General features: G+C 30.4%; 2 protein-coding genes across 3 annotated transcripts; one reads left to right on the forward strand and one right to left on the reverse strand.

Moving 5' to 3' along the window:
- The first annotated feature begins 5061 nt into the window (after positions 1 to 5061).
- On the forward strand, positions 5062 to 12968 carry LOC115702193 (kinesin-like protein KIN-UA). Of its 2 annotated transcripts, none has more exons than XM_061115654.1 (19): positions 5062 to 5660; positions 6542 to 6642; positions 6753 to 6875; positions 7001 to 7186; positions 7364 to 7585; positions 7687 to 7843; positions 8395 to 8544; positions 8670 to 8758; positions 9067 to 9270; positions 9486 to 9632; positions 10106 to 10234; positions 10360 to 10491; positions 10655 to 10793; positions 10904 to 10996; positions 11176 to 11301; positions 11410 to 11535; positions 11631 to 11774; positions 12185 to 12313; positions 12406 to 12968. In XM_061115654.1, exons 1-19 carry the CDS (start codon positions 5447 to 5449, stop codon positions 12564 to 12566), a joined length of 2772 nt encoding a protein of 923 aa, XP_060971637.1. In that variant the 5' UTR covers positions 5062 to 5446; the 3' UTR covers positions 12567 to 12968. The 2 variants fall into 2 exon arrangements, with proteins under 2 accessions (XP_060971637.1, XP_060971636.1); XM_061115653.1 differs by having other exon boundaries at positions 5104 to 5660; positions 10354 to 10491.
- A 2180-nt stretch (positions 12969 to 15148) lies between these two features.
- LOC133037898 (AT-hook motif nuclear-localized protein 26-like) lies at positions 15149 to 17067 on the reverse strand. The gene has a single exon (XM_061115655.1). It carries the CDS (start codon positions 16636 to 16638, stop codon positions 15691 to 15693), a length of 948 nt encoding a protein of 315 aa, XP_060971638.1. The 5' UTR covers positions 16639 to 17067; the 3' UTR covers positions 15149 to 15690.
- Positions 17068 to 21147: the final 4080 nt, after the last annotated feature.

Consider the following 21147-nt stretch of genomic DNA (forward strand, 5'->3'; position numbering starts at 1 on the left):
AAAAAAACAAATTGGTAAATTTGTAAAATAGAGAAGGCATTTTTGTATTTTTAGCTTCAAAGCGTATTTAATAGGTTGATAGGTTGATGAGAAGAGAAGTTGAGCTGAGCATAATTGGGGCCCACAACTGTTCATCCAATATTCCAAATAGTGCAACCAATTTTTAAATGGAGATTTCAAATCTAGAATCTAATCCAATTTGTAAAAATAGTGTAAATTGAATTAATTATTTTAAATTAGTTATTTTTTTATATTAAATTTTTTAATAATTTTTTCATATAACTAATAATAAAATAAAGTAAATTAATATTGTTTTACATCTCCAGGAGCGGAGCTAGAATTCAATTACTAGGGGGCCAAGCAGCTAATTATTAATTTTCATTTTTTTTTAAAAAATCTATAATGCACCTTTTAAAAGACTATTTCGGTCCACCTTTATTTATTTTAGGGATAATTTTTTAGTCTATTTTTTATGATCACATATGTTATAGCATTTTAAGACCACTTATAAATTTTTAAAAATTCTAAATAGTTTATAGCATGGAAATAAAATTCAAATAGTTACTTACCATACTTAAAATATAGTCACGAGTGTAATAAAATATTTGAACTTTATTTTCGACATTATAAACTATTCTAACTTTTTTGAAAATTTACATGTGATTCTAAAAAAATACAACCTACATAATCATGAAATAAAAAAATAAACTAAAAAATTCTTCTGAATGCAATAACCGGTGAAAAATGGATCAAAATGACCATTTTAAAAGATGTACAATAGAATTAACTAATAACTTTTGTACAGGGACGTCTTAAACATTTTTGAGGCCCTGTTCTAATCTTAAAATTTGGGCCCTTAAAAAATGCAATAAAAAATTAATAATATTTTCAAATATTATTATATTACGATTATATAATTTACAATATTAAACACCAAAAAATTTGATCTATTTTATTAAAATTATTATTTATCCCATTACAACTTTAAGCTAACATTAACCTTCTACTTAAAATTCATAATTTTTTTCTATTAATTTTTAACTTTTGTTAGCTAATTGCAAAGAATTATATATAAGATAAAAAAAAAATAATATATTTGGAATGAATAGAATATGCATTTTTAAAAAATAAATGAATAGAATAAATTTTTTTTGATAAAATAGTTATAAATTACCATTAAATGTGGGATTGAGAACAACTTTTTTACTTGAAAAGTGGAAAGTAATAATTATTTTTTATTTATTTTTCATACTGTTTTACTTCATTTAATGTTTCATTTCATAAAAAAAAAAAACAAAAAAACCAACCTAAAAAGAAGGCAAGAAATTAGACCTATTTAAATGGGCCCTGTGCAATAGACCAGGATGCACTGGCTTATAGCCGGCCCTGCTTTTGTAACATGTAATACGTATGAAAATATTTTTTATAATATACACACTCCGAAAAAGGTCAGTTTGGTACACATTTCGGCATTTAGAAAGTTTTTTAGTATTTTTATAATCGTGTACGTTTGCAGTTATTTAAGACCACTGTTATTTTTTTTTCAAAAAAAAAAAAAGATAGTGCTAAAAATAAAATTTAAATAATTTGTTGTAGTCATAATTATTTTTTTATGTATGGTAAACAGTTGTTTGAACTTTATTTTCATCATTGTAAATTATTTAAAATTTTTTGGAAATTTACCAATAATATTAACCAAGTACAACAGACACAATTATAAAAAATAAAAAAAATGTAATTATAATAAAAATTACAGAATAAATTATAATTTTTATAAAATTTAAATATATTATTTAAATGATTAATTTCTAATTATATTTAGAAACATTTATTCATCATAATTATATTTAAAAGATAGTGATAATAATACATATGATTTTATTATATATAAATATTTCCTTATATGTTAATATTTTGATAGTTATTAATTTTTTTTGATTGGCATATACGTGATTAACTACACATATATTATACATAATTTTTAACAAATTAAGGAGGGCCAGGCCACCTCACCCTATTAAGTACATCCGAATATCTCCAACAATAAATTAGTGAAGATGGTATTATTGTTGGCCATATTTCAATATTTTCTTGAGTTATGTAATGCTGGTTCTTGTTATTTTATTTTTCGCGAGAGAAATATTATGAACCATATATTAGTTAAACTGTGTTTTGACTTTAATAGATGTTTTTCACCAAAAAAAAAAAAAAAAATTAAGATAAATAAATTTAAAAGAAAAAAAAATATATATAAAAATTAATATCTATTCTAAATTATACTTTATATCTTTATATATTAAAAGTCTCTATCTAACGGCAATTCTTGGTTTAACGATTCTTTTTTTATTTAGCCTTATACACGATTAACTTAACAGACGGTTAACGTTAAACGTTAACAAATAAATAAACCCAATAATTAAACCAAAAAAATTAAACAATCTTTTTTTAAATTAAAAAAAATATCTTACCCACATATCTCTCTAACAAATCCTACCATTTTTGAATTTTTTTTACACGGCTACAATCTTTTTTTTTAAATTAAAAAAATATCTTACCCACTAACAAACTACAATTTTTTTTTTCACATACACATATTTACAAAAATTTCATATAATTATTTTCATAATTTTTTTATAAAATTTCAAAATTAATATTATAGCAACATCGCTTTGTTCAAAATACTATGGAGAAGTTATCCGTCAAGAAAATTGCAAATGGACAAGATTAGATAAACCACTTTAACGTACTGCTTTATTTGAAGAGACACTCATTTCCTCTAATTTGTTCATGGTATTAATTTTTTTTATAAGTTATATGTAGTTCCAGAGAAAATGAGAAGTGTGAAATACAAACATTTTACCATTCTATCTACAGGAAATAAAAAATTAAAAGAATCCTCATAAATATTTCATTTTAGTTTTCCCTGAGTAATATTTTGTTTGAACTTTGTATATTCTTTCTATTCAATTTTTTTTTTTTTAAAACACAATAGAATTATTTCTATTAATTTTAAAAATTAGAAACAAAGATATCTATTATTTAATAATATTTCAGGCTACTCTTTTCAAAAACCTACAAAATTTATAGATTATTATACTTTTAATATTATAATCATATTCATTTCACAATATAAATATATAAATATATATATATTAACCTTATTATTATTGTTTCTGTTTTTACTAACATTTGTAGTTTAATTTAAACTCCATTATACTGGACATAAAAGTTTAATTTAAATTTATTATTCAAATCTCTCTAAATTAAATATTATTTATTTTTGATTCATTTATTTCCTTCCGAACTCATAATATAATACTTAATATAAAACATAGCATACGTGCATCGCACGTAACAATATACTAGTATATATATATGTAAGAACTAAACAAACATTTCATTTATTAAGTTTTAAAATATATTTGTATAATTTTTATTACATTTTAAATTATTATTTTTACTTTTAAATATTAATTATAAATATTTATTTTCTTAAAATATATTTAAATATATGTGGATTATATTAGATTGATAATTTTTATGTGTCAATTAATATTCAATCTGTAAGTGTAAATTTAAAATTTTTTAATTCCCACAATAACAGATATATATACTTTACGAATTAAATCGAATTTGATGGAGATTGAATTAAAATAAATTATGTCTTTTATGATTATTCCTACCGCAACATGAGTTATATGGAAAATTAGATTAAATTATTATTATTATTTTTTTTTTGCAAGAAAGACTAAATTAACTTTTAAATTAAAAAAATATTTACTTTTAACAAATTAAAATATATATTACCAAATAACTATATTTATTTTTACTTATAGGGATGAGGTCTACAGTTTTTGAAGCTAGAAATGATGGTGGCGGCTGATTGTTTTTAAAGGCCAACTGTTTGTTTTGTTTTAGTATCTCTTTGACATCCTCTACTTGTAACATAATTGAATATTTTAAAGGATTTTGCTACTTTCATTTCTGGTTTTCTTGTTGATTAATTAATAATCTATGATTGTTGTTAATAATCAGTCCATTAAAAGATAACAACGTTTCGGTTTTTAGATCACTAATGACACATTTATTTATCAGTATTTAGAATTGGAATAAATTGATGGAGAAATGTAATAAGATAAATAAAGAATAATCGGAATTAATCAATATTTATAATATGTTGTTTACTAAAAAACTATTTGAAAATAGAATGATAGTGATTTATCTTATTTACTTTATCTGTAAACGTAATCGGAGTGCTTAAATTACCTAAATTACTCTTTGACGTAAATTATAGTATATGATAGTTATTTTGTAAAACATATTTTAAAGAATAAATTATTATTATAAATTTAATATTAAAAAATAAAATAAAAATAAATAAAAATCATTACCCGTAATGACATTCTTTAAAAATTGGTAGGGAAATTCTCTATTTTTTTTGTATTTTTTATTTAATCAAGTTCTCTATTTTCTAAATTTAATAAATTAAATAAATCAATGTAAGAGAATTACTCTTTTATCATTAATTCTCAATACTTAATAGTAAACATATTATTATTTTTAATAAGATATATATAAGTTGAGTTATATTTGACATAAAAATAAATTTTTTGATATTTTTACATCAATTTTTATTACTTTCAAATGTATAATTATAAATCTTCATTCAAAATTTAATATATTATTTAATAATTTATTAAAAAAATATAAAATAATCACAAAGATAAATATAAAATTTAATAATAAAATAATAATAATGTAAACCATTTAATGTGTGGGAGAATATTAAAATTTAATAATAAAATATTAAAAAATTATATTAATAATAATAAAAATATAATATTTAATATTTATCTGACATATCAGACACACAGTAAACTATATTTTACTTTTTAGTTGAATTTTCACATATTTTCATGAACCTGGTATAAATACGGGATTGTAAATTTCTGATTGTATTCCTCCCAATTATAAAATTTAAAAAAAAAAGTTTAATCTGCCAATAATTTTATAAGTTCGGTGTTTTATAGGGATTGGATTGTTTGTAATCTATTTTAGCACTCCTGTAATAACAGTTGGTAGAACTATACTAAGATTATACATAAGATAGCAGTACTAAGTTAAGCTCCGGGTTTATCTGAGTCACGTCTAACACGATTTCGTACTGGTCCACTACTACCTAAATCGCTTTACTACTAAAGTAATAACCTCTCTCTCTCTCTCTCTCTGCATTCAAGTGCACCCATTTTAAAGCTCAACTCTTGTGGGGTTTTCTTCGATTTCACCATACTCACTTGGGTCTTTCTGGGTTTTTCTTCAACTTTCAAATTTGTCAGACCTCTACTTTATCTGGGTTCTTTCAATTTTTCAGCTCGCATTATTTGTCTATGGAGTTGTGATTCTCACTTGATTTGTAATTTCGTTTTAGTTTTTTCTTTTCCTTGCAATGGCTACTTCTGCTGGCTTTAATCACCGGAATGGTGTTTCTCAGAGGAGTTCACTCAAGGTCGATAGGCCTCTCTCTGTAAACTCCAACCCCAAGTCTTCTTCTTCTTCTTCTTCTGTCAAATCCAAGCCTTTGTCTTCTTCTGGGGTCCGCCGCAGCAGTACTGGCTCAATGGGTGGCTCCACTGCAGCTGCTGCCAAGGACGATACAGGAGGTTGGTTTCTTCTCTTCTTCTGTCTTTAGTTGAAGAATATGATTGAGATCTTGCTTCTCCCATTTCATATGAGTTGCATCTTGTTTGAGTAAGAAACAAGATTTGTATATGGTACGCTTTTTTTTTTTTTTTTTGATGATGATGATGATGGGAGCTTTAAAACTTGCTTTGCAATTGGACACTTTGTTGTCAAGTTGTGATGTTTTAGTTTTCCCTAATGTTAGACAATGGAATTTTTAGATTTTGAATTCTTAGTCAGGATGCATTTGGGTCCTGTGAATTACTTTTGACATCATGTAGATGTAGTTTCTAAATTTGGTAGCTTTATTTATTTTTTTAATAATAATAATAAGGTTTTGGTATAAAGTTTTCCTTAAGTTTATGCAGTTATTCAATTGTATCTGGAATCACTTTCTAGTTGCAGAAAAGCCTTGGTTTTTCAAGGCTAGATTTGCAGGGCAGTTAATCAATAGAATAAATTTCCTAGCAGAAATTTAAAAAAAAAAAAAAAGAAAGCCTGTTGTCTGATTAATGACAGTGTTTTTGTTTTGGTTTACTTCTTATAGTACTTTACAAATTTCCAACATGTGTTTATATATCCCCTACTTAGATTTTATTTTGTTCAATGCTAAGTTGTTGTCATTGTTGAAAATGAAAATATTCTCCTTATTATGGTGATAAAGATCACTTGTGTTTTATATCATTACATTATCATTGTAGTCTTAGTCCACATATTTTTGCCATTGGCTGTCCCATTATTGTACTTGCTTGTCTAGTTGTCATAGACCAAAGAGAAATTATGATTACCTGTTAAAAAAATGTCAAATTTATGATTTTTATTAATTCCTCTTAAATTGCTCTATATGTGGATGTGGATCTAGTTCCTGGAAGAGTTCGAGTTGCTGTAAGATTGAGACCCCGAAATCAAGAGGAATTGATAGCGGATGCTGACTTTGCTGATTGTGTAGAGCTACAGTCAGAGGTACCCTGTTTCTATATATGGTGTTTTTGGTAATGGATGCCAACCATCGTCAGACAGTATTTTCTAATGCTTGTGGTAACTTAATTAGGCTCCTTTTTCTTTGTTCTCAGCTTAAAAGGTTGAAACTAAGGAAAAACAATTGGGACTCTGATACATTCGAATTTGATGAGGTGCTAACTGAGTTTGCATCACAAAAACGTGTTTATGAAGTTGTAGCAAAACCTGTTGTGGAGGTACATATACATGAAATATTCTTTTCATTATTTGTATTGTGCTAATGCATAGCACTTTTCATTACAAACTATATTTTTTCGTTGATATTTCATTAACGTGGAACTTTTCTATTCTCTTTACCCAGAGTGTTCTAGATGGTTATAATGGAACGGTGATGGCATATGGGCAAACTGGTACAGGTAAAACATATACTCTTGGAAGACTCGGAGAAGAAGACACAGCTGCTCGTGGTATAATGGTGCGCGCAATGGAAGACATTTTAGCAGATATTTCTCTAGAGACTGATTCTGTATCAGTTTCATATTTGCAGGTTGTTATATCATATTTTGAGGCAAATTCTGTGTTTTTTTAGCCCATAGTCATAATCCTTTATGTATATTCTGAACTTGTCTGATATTTAATTTTTAATCAGTCAAACTTGTTTTGAGCTTTGATTAGTTTGTAATAGTTTCCAAATGATCCTAGTTTTTTTCATCTATGCTTGCAGCTTTATATGGAAACCATACAGGACCTTCTTGATCCTGCAAATGATAACATTTCCATAGTGGAAGACCCCAAAACTGGAGATGTTTCTCTACCTGGGGCTACAATAATTGAAATTCGAGACCATATGAGTTTCATGGAATTATTAAGACTTGGAGAGGCTCACCGTTTTGCTGCAAATACAAAATTGAACACAGAATCTTCTCGTAGTCATGCAATTTTGATGGTAATACTTAATGTGTATTTCTTTGATCTTCGATGCTTGCAATTGTTACAAGTTTTAAATAGTTTGAGGAGGATCATTAACTATCACACAAACTGCTACAGGTAAATGTGAAGAGGCATGTGAAAGGAAGAGATTCAACTCTTTCAAATGAAAATGGCAACAACTCCCACATAAGTAAAAATCTGAAGGCCCCTTTAGTTCGGAAGGGCAAGTTAGTTGTAGTCGATCTAGCTGGTTCAGAGCGTATTGACAAGTCAGGTAAAGAGTTTTAGAGTCTCTAATTACAAAATGAGTCTTTTTAATTGTTTTCCCCGTTGACTGGCCTTTATTTGTAGGAAAAACTTATATTTAGCAACATTAGTTAACAATGCAGCATATGCTTTAGTATGAGGCAATTCTTTCTCCACAGTTTATACTAACAAGGTGCATCTATGATTCTCCATCAAGATTTATTTTACATTCCTTAAAAGTATGTTTGCGAAGTAATTGATAGAAATAAGAAAATACAACATAGTTATAAGCAATGGACCAACCATGCATGAAGTAATGAATGGTTTCTTAGATACTCATAAATAGTAAATGGAATGAGAAACTCGATTCAGTGTAGCTGGCATGCTCATCCTTGAGTTCAAGTCTTGATTAGTCATGCATTTAGCAGAATTTTATACATACAAGCCAATTTATTTGTTTAGTAAAATTGTTTGAAGATTTATTTATGGGTGTGTTTTGTTATGAGTGAGCTTTTGATGTAGATTTTACCTTCATTTTTTTCAACCACTTATTTGGTTTTTAAATGGAGGGTTTCACAGGAAGTGAAGGACATACATTAGAGGAAGCTAAATCAATCAATCTTTCATTAAGTGCACTAGGCAAGTGCATTAATGCACTGGCAGAAAATAGTGCACATGTCCCAGTGCGGGATTCAAAGCTTACGAGATTACTTCGGGATTCCTTTGGAGGTAAGAGTAATTTTTTTTTTTTTTTAAAAAGATCATTTCTTGTTGTCAATATGAATTCAGTTTTGTTGAAATGGTATTGTTGCTATAGGTGATTGCTCAATTTTTTCTACTCATGGTATTAACAGGCACAGCAAGAACTTCACTTATAATTACCATTGGCCCTTCCCCACGCCATCGAGGAGAAACAACCAGTACTATTATGTTTGGACAACGGGTGTGTTTCAAAGTCCTTTCCATATATTCCTTAATAAATAAGGCCCACAGCTGTTCTAGCTGATTTAGTCTTCATTATTGCACTTATGCATTATTAGCTTTTTTTTTTTTCAATAAATATAACTTGGAATCTTGTCATTGCAATAAATAGGGTTTCATGAATATTTATTTGTGTCCATGAGTCTTCATTATCTGACTGAAAAGAGCATGAGCAAATTTTCTTGGGAGTTTTGTGAAAACAGAACGATGAAGTTTCGTCATATAATTCCTTCATTCAGAAAAATGTACTAAAATTCTCTCTCCTGATAGGCTATGAAGGTGGAAAATATGCTGAAACTGAAGGAGGAATTTGATTACAAAAGTTTATCCCGAAGGCTAGATATACAATTAGATAAACTTATTGCCGAACATGAAAGGCAGCAGAAAGCATTTAAGGATGAAATTGAGAGAATAACCATTGAGGCACAAAATCAGATTTCTGAGACTGAAAGGAATTATGCAGATGCCTTGGAGGTAAATATTTGTGTAGATATTATCCAGAAGCATCATTTTCCTTGGAAAGCTAATTGGACTTAGTAGCTTTTCATTTCATTATTATTACTATTACTTTTTCCCATAAGCAATAGAAGTAGCTCGTCTCTTTTATTTTTTAAGCTCATAGAACTTCCGATTTCATTAGTGCCTGTATTTGATTTAATTTTGTCGTACTCATTTTTCGTATTATGTAGAAAGAAAGATTGAAATATCAGAAAGATTACATGGAATCCATAAAGAAGCTTGAAGAGCAATTGATGATGAATCAGCGAAACTATGGCAGTGACAAAATCACTAATGGACAGAAAGATAATAGCACTGATGTGACATCTAACAAAGAGGTAATTATATCAGATGAAAAAAATGCTTCCTATAAATAATATCATCATCACAAAAGCAGGAAAAAATAAGGCATCAAACAACACATTTACTTGTTCTGCACGATGATTCACCATAAGCATTTGTCTGCACTGATGTCTATAAGGATGTAATTGTGAATTATGATGTCTTGTACAACTAGAATAAAAATAAGCATTAACTATATTGCGTTCCATCATCTAAATATGCCAGTCATTAAACTGAAAAATATGCTTATAAAATGATGAAATATGCTGCTTTGTTATAATGCCTTAACTTTAATGTATGAAATAATACACAACTTTATCAGAACTATATAGAAATCATGTTAGGCTTATCTTAAATTTATCACTTAGGCTTCTAATTTTCATACCTTATCTGGTCTCTTATTTTATTCTCCATTTTAACTAACATTTAAAATTATATTGTAATGAGTTCCCGGAAATGTATTTCACAGAATTTGTCTGCTCTAGAGGAAGTTGTTGAGCTCAAAAAAATGCTACAGAAAGAAACTCTGCTAAGGAAGAATGCTGAAGAGGAAATCAATAATCTAAAAAATCAACTTTCTCAATGGAAAAGGTCAGAGGTATGTTTCTTTCTCTCTTCTTATAACTCTATTTTGCTCTTTTGTTACTTTCCCCAATCTTCCATGCCCCAAATATTTTTCTTTCAGCTTCATGTTTTTCATACTTACTTTATTGTAAGTGCCAGGCACTGGGGAATTCTGAGATCTTGAAGCTACGCAAGATGTTGGAAGATGAGACGCATCGAAAAGAAAAACTAGAAGAAGAAATAGCTATGCTACAAAGTCAATTGATGCAAATAAGTTTTGAAGCTGATGAGGTATGATACTAATTTGCAACATTGTATATATCTATAATTATTTATGTGTGTATATTCTAAGCTCCACTTGTGTAGCCAAGGTCACAAAAGTACAAGTGTTCATGGTGATCATATTCAGAGTATCTGATATGTGTTTTTTAACTGGTTAAATTTTCCTTTGTAGACAAGAAAACAACTAGACCTGAGTGAGCCTGGGAAGATTCTTGGAGGTCTAGATTCTCTTATGGAGCAAGTGAGGCAATCACAGCTAAAAGAATCAGGAAATGAAGAGAAATCCTCAATAGCACAACTCTTTGAACAAGGTAGTATAGCTTGTTCTTATACTGCTGGGCAATATTTTCTTTCCATAATAATGTAAACTCCAAGGATCTAATTCCCTTGTTTATAAATAATAAAATGCAATTTACTGCAGTGGGATTACAAAAGATCTTATCTCTGCTAGAAGCAGAAGATCCTGATGTGCGAATACACGCTGTTAAAGTCGTAGCAAATCTTGCAGCCGAAGGTGACTATGAAACTTATCCCTTTCATCACAAGCATGTTCTTAGTTTTTTCAAAATATTGCCCATGCCATCAAAGATCTATTTGTACACAAAACGAAATGTGTCAAGCTTTGTACATGGTCAAATTTTCAACATGGCAGAAGTATTTTACTTACTAATATGAATTATATCTAATGTTTAGAATCCAATCAAGAGAAGATTGTACAAGCTGGGGGTCTGACATCCTTACTGATGCTATTGAAAAGCACTGAGGATGAAACAATACATAGAGTTGCAGCGGGTGCAATTGCTAATCTTGCCATGAACGGTAAAGTTTCCATATCTGGTTACTTATTATGGTTTATAAATGTGTGGTCTTGGCTTGAGAGAATAAACTCATGTTTCAGCTCTGATTTGTCTTGAACTATCTTATCAGAAACCAATCAGGAGCTAATAATGGCGCAGGGAGGAATTAGTTTACTATCAATGACAGCAGCGAATGCTGAAGATGCACAAACTCTCAGAATGGTTGCTGGAGCCATTGCAAACCTATGCGGAAATGGTAAAGTCTCAAGATGTTTTGACACTAGTTTTGAAGCTTATTCTATCATGCATGAGTCAAGTTTTAGTATATTAACAAAATTAATTACCATTCAGATAAATTACAAACCAAGTTGAGAGGTGAAGGTGGAATCAAAGCGTTGCTAGGAATGGTTAGAAGTGGTCATCCTGATGTTCTTGCACAAGTTGCTCGTGGAATAGCAAACTTTGCTAAGTGCGAGTCAAGAGCATCTACACAAGGTAAAATCAGCCAAAGAGTTAAGGTGGCTTGTGGTTGAGAGGAATGAAAACATAGGAATGGAAATGGAAATGGCAATAAGAATAGGAATGGAATGGAATAAAATTTAAAATACATAAAAATAATTAATAAAAAATTATTAAATTTTTTCTCATCATTCATTAGAATGGTCTTTCATTTCATTTCAAAATAGAATTGTCATTCCACCAAAATAGTGGAAAGGCAATTCCATTATAATGACATTTTAACACTTTAATATGCAACAAAAGAAAGGAATGGAAGGGAGATCGCTTTCATTCCATTTCATAACCTCCAACCAAACGCCACCTAAATGCCATTTTGATAAAAACAAAACAAAAAAAAAAAAGTCAGATTCTAATGAATGAATTATGCTTGTTTTAAAATCATTCAGGAACCAAGACTGGAAAGTCTCTTCTAATCGAGGATGGAGCGCTGCCATGGATTGTACAAAACGCAAACAATGAAGCCTCGGCCATTAGGCGCCATATTGAACTTGCACTATGTCACTTGGCACAACATGGTAAAGTTTTCTTCTTTTTTACTTATTTCACTATGAACTAAAAGCCACCATCTTTGCTGAAACTAGTTGCACCTCTGCGTTTTTCTCTACAGAAGTAAACTCTAAAGACATGATAATTGGAGGAGCTCTGTGGGAGTTGGTGCGCATTTCACGAGATTGTCCACGAGAAGACATTAGGAATCTTGCACAAAGAACACTGTCTTCCAGCCCCACTTTCATTGCCGAGCTGATACGCCTACGAATCGATTATTGATTATTAATCAGCTGTAGTTCTTACCTAGCTTTGTCTTTATCAGCTAGTCCATTTCCGTTTTATAGTAGTGATTATATTTATTGGTTTTGATTGTTTTACACACCGCAGGCCAAAACTTCTTGTTGATGAAATTACTATGATTATTGTCTCGTGGTGTAGTTTTTCAACTAGGTGTGACCCTTTCTCGTGGTAGCTTCTATTCAGTTTGTATATTTATCTGTATAGAGAAAAAGAAAAACATAGGAAATTGAAAATAGATAAATATCTAGTTTGTGTTTTTTATTTTTTTCTTTTAATTTTTTTTTTTATTATTATTCTAGTTACTCATGAGTCATGAAGCAGTTGTTATTAACTTGTTGGGCTTAATTTATTTTTATATAAATTTCTGTTTATATCTATAAAGTGTTATTATTTGTTATTTTCATAATTATGATAAGTCTGTACTATATACATTCTTGATGCCATTCAATGATTATTAGTAGTAGTAATAATAATAAAAATATTGATATAAAAAGCAGCAAGTTGACAAAGAAATTAATAATGATGCTAAAATAATGACAACATATATAGTAGCTAGATCAATCATTAATATATGTATAACTAAACCTTTTTTAAAATAAAACCGTTGGGTTTCAAAAATAGTATTCTAATTAATTATTATTAATAATTAGTTAGCCAATTATTACCAATAATAAAAGCTCTAAAACTACCACAAAAACACAACATTGTGGGAAAATGTAATGTTATTATAATTACATTTTCCTACGTACTTCTAATCGCATTTGCGATGCAGTAATATTTTTATATATATATATATTTGAATTAATATTTTTCTTTGTTGAGTGACCACGAATCAAATAAAGTAAAAACAATTACAATAATAAATTTATGTACATATACATACATTGCAAGAGTTCTACACTGAAAAATATATTATTTATTATTTTACATGATGAGTTGGTGATGTCTTATTTCTTTATTGTTTGTAAATGAGTGAAAAAAATTGTTATATACTATAGATTACATCAATCTTTGTCTTATACCAAATTTGTACAAAATATTTATTTCCTATATATATATATGAACAAGTCTACTGTCCCCACACAAGAATAATAGATAAGTTCACATTATATAAGGTTGTACACACCACATATATTAAGTATATAATATATATAAATATATTTCGTTGAAGTAAGAGAATATATAATCCTTTTCCAAAAAATAAAAGAAGATAAAAAAGGAAGTAAGAGAATTAAGAATAGATGTATGAAATGAATATGAGTAAGCTGTGTGTGTGGGATCGAGTGGGACTAGCTAATTTGAGATACAGCTGCCCAATAGCTTGATTCTCTGAACCCAAGATCTAAATAAAGATACACACGTTGTTAGATAAGGGACTTAATTCATTCATGATACTTCTTCAAAAGCTTCTGAGATCGAAAGAAACACATTATATACATATATATATATATACATACATATATACATATATACATGTGTTGTGGGCTTTTAATGGAAGTGTTGTTGTTAGATGTTGTTTGCCTCGTAAAGGAGCTTTCATCAGAGCAGTGCACGTGTATACCAGTACCCAAATATTTTCATGTCTCCATATATATCCTACATATGCATACATACACTCTTATATATTTATATATATACATACACATTTCACGTAGTTCAAAATCTCTCTTCTTCCTTCTCTTATTGCACAACAAAACACCTACATATGGAGAACATCTAATCAAGCCCATATCTCGTTGCTTTTTCTCTCTATATGCACACACACACAATAATCAAATAATCACTGTTCTTCCACGTAATATATACCATAGGCAATATAACCACCATTAGATGAATTCACCAGTTCAAATATATATATATAGATAAGTATCACATTATATTAAGGATCATATATTATACACACATAAACATCCCAATAATGTGGATATATCAAAAACTATAGGAATGTTAAAATTATATATATGTAAACTAATTATAATTACATCACGTTAATTATGATATATATATACTTATATTTACCTAGTTCTTACTATGCATTAAATGTCATTAATAAATCACTATAAGAAGTACTAGACAAATATATATATATAAATAACTACAATAATTATCATGGTCAACAATTAAAAATGGTTCATAATAGATAGAGACAATTGCATATGATATATAAAACATGACAATGGCGCCATGAAAGTAATGAATTTATCAGAAAATAAAATGAACAGAAATGTAAAGCAATTTAACTCCGTTCTTCAATAAAATTATACACATTAATTGAGAGCCAAAAGTATTAATTACACATAAGTTAATTTTTTCAGTCTCCGTGAATGTATATATATGGATGAGTATATACTTAGTTCGGCACATCATTATGTATTTGAATATATAGAAATATATATTTATAGCGCTTAGCCTTGTCGATCGAATTAAGGAGAACAATTTAACCAATTATTATCTGTTATAATAATTAGACACGAGTTTTATTTTATGACATGAAGATGATTATCAACTAGTTAATATTCTCATATAAACTATGGCACGTATAAATATAATCCAACAAGAAGTAAAAGAAATAAACAATAATTCATTGGAGGTAGCAAAGCTAATTAACATACAATAAAGTTTGAGAGAATAGTAGTACTCTAAATAATCTAATTCGACATATATAATAAATTCATCATGAAATATACAAAAAGTCCTTCATCAATCAACAAGCTGAAACTTGTCATCAAAATGAGAAACGAAACTAAACCCCAAAAAACAAAATGAAAAAGAGTACAAAAATCTTGTTTTTTGTTTTTTTAAAAAAAACCTGAAATAATAATAATAATCATATTAAGCTTCAACTTTCTCGATCGCGCGCTCGACATTCCCAATGAAACTCCTCTCTACTACTACTTCTTACATACACATACACATATATATAGCTAGATATATGCATAATTTTACTCTTGGAAAGAAGAAGGCCATATATGATATGATGATGAAAAAATGGAGTAGAAGAAGAGGATGAGATCAACTCATATATGTATATATATAGATATTTCTATCTATCCATATGTATGTATATATATAGTTGTAGTAGTTGAAGTTGTGAGTTACTAAATTAGAAAGGTGGTCTACCAGTGGCCCAATAAGCCTCAGATGGCATTTGAATAGAATTGAGTAGATTAGGGGGCAGCCCATGAAACATACCTGGTGGTCCACCACCACCACCACCACCACCACCACTAGAGTTCGCCTGTTGATCCGCCCCCGTCATTAACTGCGGATTCTGCCCAACTCCGCCACCTGTAGGAGACCCAAGACTCCCTCCTCCGCCGCCGCCACCTGGCATTGGCATAGCCGCTTCTTCGTCCTCCAACGGCAACCTTTCATAGGCTGCGTTACTAAACGAAGCAGCCATAACAACCACCGGCCCAGAAGCAATAAGAGTCCCCACAACGCTTCCCCCAACTACCTGACCTTGTCCACCAGCCAAGTAAATAGTCAGTCCGGTAGCCGCAGGCGGAGCCGGTGGCGGAAGAAAACTCCCTGCAAGAGACAAGATCTCAAAACGACCGTGCAAGGTGACAATAGCACCCGGAGAAGCAGGCTGGCGAAGAGTGACGTTGGTGACAGTGCCGGTGCCGCTCATAATGCAGACTCCGCGTTGGCGGCGGCGGGCGAAGGTGGCGACACTGTCGACTATGTCGCAGCCGTCGGCGATCTCCATGACGTGAGTGCGGAGAGCGTTGGCGCTGTCGCGGGTGATGATGATTGGAGGTTTGGGCTTGTTTTTGGATCCGGCTGGTCTTCCTCTTGGCCTCCTTGACATCATCTTGTCTTGGTCGTCTCCTGAGCCGGAGACTAGGTCTTTGCCTCCGGAGTGGTCTCCGCCACTGTCGTTGTCTTCGTCTCCTCCTCCGCGATCTCTCTTTGGGGTTTTGGCCATGAGGTTGTTTATGCTGCTTCCTGTTTGTTCATCTTCAGAGTTGTGTTGTTGCTGGAATTGTTGTTGGTGGAAGTGAAAATCTCTTGTGTGGAATGGTGGTGGAAGAGAATGGGCATCCATATTTATATATATATATATATATGAATGATTAATTTGATGAAGAACAAAATCAACTATATAGCTAAGTAGTAGTAGAAGTAAAATTAATAAAGAAGGAGAGATAGTTGAGGTAGCAGATTTTGATGTGTCATGACCGATCTTCCACCACCAGTACTATAATCATCATCATGATTGGATCTTGATGTTAATTTCTTTTCTGGTATTTGGAGAAGAAAAATATGATGATGATTTTGGGGGTTTCTTCTTCTTCTTCTTATTTTTTCTCTACCTTTTCCTTTGTCTTCTATTAGCTGTTAAGTGTTGGGTTAGGGTTAGATTTGAGAAAAATAGATCGAGGATGGGTTTTGTTTCGGTAGGACTGCGTGCTCATGGGCGGTGGATGGGTCCACACCTCTCTCTCTCTCTCTCTCTCTCTCTCTCTCTCTCTCTCTCTCGAATTAATTACGATGCTTATAATAATTATTATTATAATTAATATATGTATCTTCAAATATTTACCAAAAAAAAAAAAAAGTCCACATATTCCTAAGTTGGTATATAATATAGATTTGAGAAATGTTAAATGATATACCTGTAATTTATATTTGTATGATTTTAAGCACCTTAAAGTACCCTCTTCTACTCCCACTTCTACTCTTTTAGCCAATAATTAATAGCCTTATAATAATAAACTTTATTTTGTCTTCCTAATTAATTGTCTTCTCCAACTTCCTCTCAATTTTGATTTCTAGCCTTAAGTTATTAGCTATCAATATACACTAGAGTTTTGGAATAGGAACACATCTTTTTATATCCATTAATAAAAAATATTACATATTATATTTCATTAAAATGTATTTACTTTTATAAGTGAGTTACTCAATATTATACTTTCACCCTCCACTTAGTCTAGCACATAATTTACATTAACTTAAATGTAAGAAAATTAAAACAATTAAAATAAAATAGATATACAATGTAATTTTCTCTCGAATTTTTCAATCATTACAAAAAAATAAAATAAAATAAAAAAAGTGAAGCCATATCCTTTTAGTACCCATGCTATTTAATTGCTCACATATAACTTCAAATATATATTAAGAAAACTAAAAGCTAAAAGAAAAAAAATTATTGTGCAACCCTTTAAACTTCAGTCGGTTCTTTTAGAAACAACTGAAACCATAGGGTACCACATGTTACCCTATGACTTCGGTTATTTTCACATAACCGAAGCCTATGGGTTTCCAAACTTATAAATGGGATTCGACCCATAATAAAACTCCTAATGAAACCCTATAAAACTATAAGGAAAATCCAACCGCCTCAATTGTAAGAAAACTCTAATTAAAAAGAGAAATTTGATTAATTATGCATTGATTGGGCTAATTTTTTTTTTCTAAACCTAAACAATTCAATATTGGTAGAATATGTCATTTTTTTTCTTCCTAAAATCCCATTCTACCCCTCGCATTTGAATAACCCCCCCTCTCTCTCTCTCTCCTCCTTCTCTCTCTCGCTCTCTGTAAACACGCACATGGAGGAGCACACAATCGGATCACCCACACAACCCATGACTCACGGACCACCTTGACCTCGCGACCACACCACCCATACAACCCACGGACCACCGCGATCACACCACCTAACGCTGACAATGTCTTCGTCAAAGATAATCCCTAATTTTTTCATGAATTTCTAATTGTAATCGTTTTATTTTTTCATGATTTAGAAATTAGATTTAGGGTTAGGTTTGTGTTTTTAGTGGAGAATATGTGATTTTTGAGGTTTCTAGGCTCGAATATGTATTTTGAGGAGAATATGCGATTGCCTAGCTCCATGCAGGTCCAATGTAGGCCCGATATAGGGTCCGATGGTAGGTCAATGTTGAATGGGTTGAAGTATTGAAGAAGATAGCCCGATAGTATGCCCGATGGTCCTCATAATTTTAAGTTTTATTGTGACACGATGGGTCTGATATAGGGGCCGATAAGTCCGATATTGTCTTGTTGATATCAGACCTATCAAGCCCTATATTGGACCCATTGTGTCACAAAAAAACTTAAAATTATGAGGACCATCGGGTCCTATATCGGACCTATTGGGCTATCTTCTTCAACCTTCAACCCATTCAACATTAACCTACCATCAGACCTTATATCGGGCCTACATTGGACCTGCATCGGGCCAGGCAAAAATCACAGATTACCCATAAACTTAGATTCGAGCCTAAAAACCTCAAAAATCACATATTCTCTACTAAAAATACAGATCTAACACTAAATCTAATGCTTTAACCCTAAATCATGAAAAAACAAAATAATTACAGTTAAAAATTCATGAAAAAATTAGAGATTATCTTTGACGAAGACATTGTCCGTGTTGGGTGGTGGTCGCAGTGGTCCAGTCGCGATGGTCCGTGGGTGGTGTCGGTGGTGTGGTCATGAGGTCGAGGTGGTCTGTGAGTCGTGGGTTGTGTGGGTTGTCTGATTGTGTGTTCCTGCGTGTGCGTGTTTACAGAGAGCGCGAAAGAGAAGGGGGAAAGAGAGAGAGAGAGAGAGAGAGAGAGAGAGAGAGAGAGAGAGAGAGAGAGAGAGAGAGAGAGAGAGAGAGAGAGAGAGAGAGAGAGAGAGAGAGAGAGAGAGAGAGAGAGAGAGAGAGAGAGAGAGAGAGAGAGAGAGAGAGAGAGAGAGGACTGTTCAAATAGGAGGGGTAGAATGGGTTTCAGGAAAAAATGAATTATTCTACCAATATTGAATAGTTTAGGTTTAGAATTTTTTTTTGGCCCAATAAATGCATAATTAGTCAAGTTTTTCAAAAACCCTAAAAGAAACTCTCTCTCTCTCTCTCTCTCTCTCTCGCCCATCGCCGCCGACCGCCCAATACAAGGTATGTTTTTTTTTCTTTCTTCTTTTCCTCTCTCTCTCTCTCTCTCTCTCTCTCTCTCTCTCTCTCTCTCTCTCTCTCGGTTTCTCTTAGCCTAGCCACCGCTGGCCCTAGCAAGTGCCACCCCAAAGAACCCTAGAAGATTTTTTTAGGGCCGCCGCATCCACCGCCGGCCCTAGAATATTTTTTTCTTATTTGTTTTTTCTCTATCTCTCTCTTTCTCGGTGTCTCTCTTTCTCTCTTGATTTTTCTGTGATCTCGCCATTTTCTTTTTTTCTTTGCAAGTGGTTCTTTTAATTCATAAGAAAAAAATAGTTTGTATTAAAATTATTAAGGACTGTTAATATCATTCAAAGAAACTTATTCTAGTCTGTTTGTGATAAGTCAGATTATCTTTTTCTATATTATTCATTCTCTATTGGACTAACAATAAATGAAAAATATATAAAAAATAAAAAAAATTTACACATTGCTTCAAATATTTGGCTAATAATCGAAGTCGTAGGGAGCCCTTTGCCTTTGATTATTTCCAGCCCCTTTTGCTTCACCAAGAAATAAAATTGGTTGCGAATTTTGTCAAAATTGAAATTAAATGCAAGAAAAATGGTACAAGATATCTTAATATTATACCAAAATAAAAATAATATTTAAATGATGTATTAATATATAATTATAAATAAATTATATACATAATAAAAATTATGAAGCACTCTCATTAGTTTCTTTACTCTATTTTTTTTAAAATATATCATTAAAATTTTATTATATTTTTTTTATTTTAGTTTAAATTTTTATATTGTTTTTCACTTAATTATTTAAATAATACATTTGATTCATTTTTAAATATTTTATGTCATTGTCATATACATTTTGTTTTGTAAGCACTATAAATAAGCTAAATCGGTCCTTCATTTTGCAGCAGCTATAATGGAAGACTATTTTTCATACTTTTAAGCTATATTTTACGAATTGAGCTATTATACAGCTCTTGCTGTGATTGCTCTTAACAAATTTTCCATATTAGCAAAATAGGCATTTGCATAATAAATTTTTAATATATAATTTTTCACATACTGACTTATCTAAATTTTTTCTTTTTGAAAAAAAATGTATATACTTTCCAAATCCCCTATGACCACATGAGTTCGGAAAGATTACTTAGTGAATATAAAAAATTATCAAAGTAATTAAAATTATGAATTCAATCCATAATCTCCGGCAAGATTATTTGTCATATCTATATTATAAATGTTCTCTGCTCATTTGGTTTGGACAGTTATACATAATAATTATAAAATGCTAGACTAGAATCTCTTTTCAATAAATTTCTTTTAATAAACTTAATTAAACACCAATGTGTTAATAAATTAAATTAGATTATTTTATTCAATCCCATATGAACTTTTTTAACTTACATATCAGAACACGTCAAAAAAAAAAAAAAAGAAAAAAAGAAAAAAAACTTACATATTAGAAGTAATTTATAGTTTCATAGCTAGCTCATGATTTTACGATTACCCACATCCCAAAACTTCATTTTAATTACTTAAGTGTGAAAAATTAAAAATATATACATATATATGTACATAATATGTCAATTATTAATTTGCTATTCCTAATAATATATATTAGAGAAAATCAGTACTT

The sequence above is a fragment of the Cannabis sativa genome, chromosome 5 (assembly GCF_029168945.1).
Source record: "Cannabis sativa cultivar Pink pepper isolate KNU-18-1 chromosome 5, ASM2916894v1, whole genome shotgun sequence".
NCBI classification, from domain to species: Eukaryota; Viridiplantae; Streptophyta; class Magnoliopsida; order Rosales; family Cannabaceae; genus Cannabis; species Cannabis sativa.

What these genes read in the sequence shown, in the direction of transcription:
- LOC133037898 (XM_061115655.1), bottom strand. Translation starts at nt 16,638, where the DNA reads ATGGATGCCCATTCTCTTCCACCACCATTCCACACAAGAGATTTTCAC.
- LOC115702193 (XM_061115653.1), top strand. Translation starts at nt 5,447, where the DNA reads ATGGCTACTTCTGCTGGCTTTAATCACCGGAATGGTGTTTCTCAGAGG. An exon ending in ATTATGCAGATGCCTTGGAG is followed by an intron (nt 9,271 to 9,485) that starts GTAAATATTTGT and finishes CGTATTATGTAG; the next exon opens with AAAGAAAGATTGAAATATCA. An exon ending in TGCAAACCTATGCGGAAATG is followed by an intron (nt 11,536 to 11,630) that starts GTAAAGTCTCAA and finishes ATTACCATTCAG; the next exon opens with ATAAATTACAAACCAAGTTG.